Consider the following 4,614-nt stretch of genomic DNA (forward strand, 5'->3'; position numbering starts at 1 on the left):
AACTCTTTTAATCCTATGGGTCAAAGTTCACATGTCCTGTACCTTTTTACAAGAGTTTAGTATTTAAAATTCAATTAACCCCTTATCATCCATGGGTTTACTTCTATCATGTTAGCAACACTTTGACCATAACAAATCATGCACGAAGCACTTAAATGACGTATCTATATAAATACGGGTGGAGATGATGTCTAACATGCATAAGTATATGGGTGGAGATGATGTCTAGCATGCATAAGTATATGGGTGGAGATGATGTCTAGCATGCATAAGTATATGGGTGGAGATGATGTCTAACATGCATAAGTATATGGGTGGAGACTGTCTAGCATGCATAAGTATATGGGTGGAGATGATGTCTAGCATGCATAAGTATATGGATGGAGATGATGTCTAGCATGCATAAGTATATGGGTGGAGATGATGGAGTTAAACTACTTTATTTTTAATGCATGTAAGTAAACTTGGCATCTAAACATTGTATATAACTCAAATTTGTATACAAGTTTTCATATCTTTATTTTTAAAGGAAATATTTAAATATATCCTCAGTTTGTACTCTCAGTCATAACACTTCTTGTTTATAGACTTTTTTTTTCTCTTCCCTTAAAAGGGCTTCAGATTCTCAGCCAATTGGAAACACGTGCTTATAGATATTGACAAGCCAGAATGTAAAATTTCAAGGTCTTCTTGCTTTACTGAGATATCACTTTACTTGCTCAAGTCAAATTGATACACCCTTCCCATATCCTCTATTGGATGTGCTTATAATCAGTATAAAAAGCAAGTTCTATCTACACTATGTAATTGTTTCTCTTGTTTTAGTGATAAAGCCTAATATGTCTCCATGAGGCTCATTGTGTTTGAACTGAAGATGTTGCTTCATGAAGTAATGATATTTTTTAAATCTATTTATAGGTTAGTTAGAAAGCCAGATAAATTATAGCAGTTTTTGGATATTCTTATCTTATTTCTGATGTATTTTATGGTGTTCTAAAATAGACATTTGAAAGCTACGTTAATTATTTTTGGACAATCAACATAGTGAAAAATAAATATGCTTACTAAACCATGCACCCGAGTGCTAAAGGCCTCAAGGCTAAAGTAAGTATAAAATTTCCTGGTTCTTATGAATATCTTTTATTTATTGTTATGTATTTTTTAAATAAAATAGCTAAATTGTAAAAATTAGAACTTTATTAGGATAGATAAAGAGGAAACTTAAATGCAAAGAATTCTTCTCAAGGAATGCACACGAGTTGCCATCCATGTCGTATGATGTAGCTCGATACTTTTTTTACCCATAACTGGCACTAAGGTTTCACTGGGTGATTATTGATTTGCTACTTTGTTAGAAAAAAAAACATACCTTTGATTTTGTTTTATATTTTTAAACTTTTGCTACTGATGATTTTGCTATAGTTAGTGTTAAAGTAAAGAAAACTAGAGATAGAATACAAAATTTTACCAAACAATATGCTTGATTTTTATTTGAGAGATTCTAGAGTGAATGAAATATGAAACTATCAGATGAAAATGAGCAAATACACAGCCAAATAAATCTTAAGTCAAAATACTTTATTTGAAATTCTTATTTTTTTTTTATACAACATACTTTTAATGTTTACTTAAAGCTTGCCAGATTTCATTAACATAAATATAGTAGATTTAATGATGAGGAATCCATTTTTCAGAAAATAAAAGTTTGGAGATGGCTTGAATGGATAATGAAGAAAACTTTATTATAAATGTACAATTTTTCGACAAGATTACATCATCATCAGGTACCTGTTCAGCTGTTAAAGTGACTGTTTTGATTTTCTTGACGGTGAAAAGAACTGTAGATTTTCCATTGTGAAACAACACACCACAAAATAGTGTTTAACGAGTTTCAAGTGTACTTTTGAGTGGTTTGTCAGTTATATCTGAAAACTTAGGGGTTTTAGAGCAATTTATGTAATACTACGTATCTTTTTTTTCTTCGTTCTTTGTTGGAGTTACAACATTTTAACAACAAATCTCTGAGTGAACTGGATCCCTTGTTTATATTTTAGTAACAAAGTTGGGTCCACATGAGATCCAGAAAAGTTCAAATAAAATATAGTGATCTGTAGGGCTTGGTCTGATGAGTCTTTTCTGTGTCTTTTTCTATTGTCATAGTGGTTCTCTATTCACACAAAATTAAGTACTCTTGCCTACTACATCTTCTGAACATACCTGGACAGTAGGTGGAAGTTTCTCTTTAACTGTTTGGCATTTTTATTAGCACCAATAAAAATGTAGCTTGGCATTTTTTTTTCTGGTTTGCTTCCTCTGTAACTGGTATCCTGTCATGATTGCAATTACATCTGTTGCACTGATAGCACGTAAGCATTTTTCTATCTTACACTTGGAAGTAAGCATTGAATCTGTCCTCCAAGATATGTGCAGTCTTGACAGAAAACCTGCTTGTTGTCCTTACAGTTCTCAATGATTACTGGCTTCACAAGAATCTCTATAGATATTATATTACAATAACACCATGGCCTTTTCACCACCAAGGACGACTTCTTTTATTTATTTTTTTCCCCACAGACCCCATGTTTTTGAAGAATGACATCTACCCAACAAAGTGTTTTTATTAACTAATAATTAACTTGTTTTAATGGCTTTTGTCACATACTTCAAGAGCCAGAAAAATTGTGACAGTTATAGTACAGTTTCATCTTTTTACGTGTTATTATTCTGTGTCCTTCCATGCATTACTTAATTGAAGAAAATAGCTCATAGACACCCCCCCCCCCCCAAGGGGTCGGGGGACCCAAAGTTGGGAACTGCCTTAGGCAAAGCTTATAAACAAATTTCTCATCTACCAAAGCAAAACAAAAATTACTGTATGTATCTCTTCCAGTTCATTTCAGATTAGGGGTTGAACAAGACCATTTGATTCCTCATACAACAGTGAGTTGAGGAAATACTGGATATGTACATCTCAGAAGTGAAATACAGAAATTCGTTGTTAAAATGAATGAAACCATCTTTAAAACTAATTTTCATAAATTATTTATTCTGGGCTGTTTGACGATGTTTAAGTACATTAGAAACATAAATATACTTTATTTTCTTGCAATGTTAATTAGAGAAAGTTAAGATATTAATTTGTGCTTTAGGAAAATGTGCTGCAACATGCTCTGCACCTTAAGGCACATTATACTGCTCCTTTAAACATGAAACAAGTATCAAAGTCTTTAGATTCTGTAGAAAGTGTATACTATACCATGGAAAAGGATCCAGAAAATGTTTCTTGTAAGAAACTGATCAAGAAGTGCACAAACCTTTTTTTTTTCTAGTCGGTGATTTAGACTTTTAATATTTACAGTTTATTTATGTTTGGATTGATTAATATGTTATTTGAAAAAAAAATAATTTTGAAATAAATTATTTAAAAATAAATGGTTCAGATATCTTGTGGTGATGTATCCATGGTAATCGAATTATTTGTTGTTGTTTTTCTGTCTCCCTCGAGCAAGATCTAAACCCAAGACCACTGACACTGTAAAGGTTCTCCCTTTAACTCAGTGGGTGTTGGGGAAGTCTTGGATTTGATACCTAGTCGAGGAAATGAAAAAACAAAATGGATAACCATGCTCTTGAAATGCTACCTAAAACAAAAGGTCAAAACAAATTCATTGTCAGTTTATTTATAAAGGAAAATCCAACAAATATATCTGATAAAATAACCCATGGCTGTTAATTTGGAGACAAGCTATTAAGCACTATATAATAATATATACTCTAGTTCAGTAATATATTTGTTACAGATTAATGGTGTATCATTGATTGGGGCTTCATACGAAGAAGCGGTACATACCCTAAACAATACTGGAGAAACAGTGCAGATGATAGTTTGTGATTGCTACAATACAGCAAGCAGTGAGAGCTCGCTGAGTGATACAAAATCTGCTCAGCCCATGCTATCCATGGGCCGAGAAGATGAGAACACTTCAGTTTCCCAACAGGTAAAAAAAAATTGTTCTTGGATTTGTAAAATATTTCTATATCACTACATACATAATTCTTAAATAGTAAAGTTCAAGCACTTTTTATTTTACTTAGTATTTTAGCTTCCTCACTTAAAAAGTTTAAAAGATGCATTTTTTTAAAGTTTATTCTTTTTAATCGGGTAACAATGAAATAAGATTGGAATATAAAACCTATTTTATTAACAAATTAAAAGCCCCTTTAAATACTAGTTAATATTAAATTATAAATGGAGCTTAATATATAAAGTAATATTTCCCACCTGTTTTAAAGAAATATTTTAATGTACAATACATCAGTATACATGGTGAAAAGAAACACAGTGAAAATAGGAAGAGCTGAAGGGTAGTGAAATCTGTGAAATGAGTTCTGTAACGAGAAAATAATTCTAAGTAACTGTAAAAGTTGAAAGAAAAGAATAAAACCAGTTGTATGAAATATATATATATATTCATACATCACACACATTATTAGCATAGTTTTAGTGCAAGTAAAATGTGCAGTGTTCAGTTACCAAATTCATGACCCTGATGCTGCTCAGTTGTTTCCTTGCCGTGTTTCCTGAACTGAACGATGATTCTGTTGACTGTCGAA

The 4,614-nt window shown here is 31.8% G+C and overlaps 1 protein-coding gene across 1 annotated transcript in view; it reads left to right on the top strand.

Moving 5' to 3' along the window:
• LOC106457552 (protein lap4-like) overlaps nt 1-4,614 on the top strand; it is a 110,842-nt gene that overhangs the window by 87,735 nt on the left and 18,493 nt on the right. The window contains exon 30 of the mRNA XM_022383549.1: nt 3,801-3,998. Within this exon, the coding sequence (XP_022239257.1) occupies nt 3,801-3,998 (198 nt within the window). The remainder of the gene's footprint in view (nt 1-3,800; nt 3,999-4,614) is intronic.

The sequence above is a fragment of the Limulus polyphemus genome, unplaced genomic scaffold (assembly GCF_000517525.1).
Source record: "Limulus polyphemus unplaced genomic scaffold, Limulus_polyphemus-2.1.2 Scaffold345, whole genome shotgun sequence".
In the NCBI taxonomy this organism is placed as follows: Eukaryota; Metazoa; Arthropoda; class Merostomata; order Xiphosura; family Limulidae; genus Limulus; species Limulus polyphemus.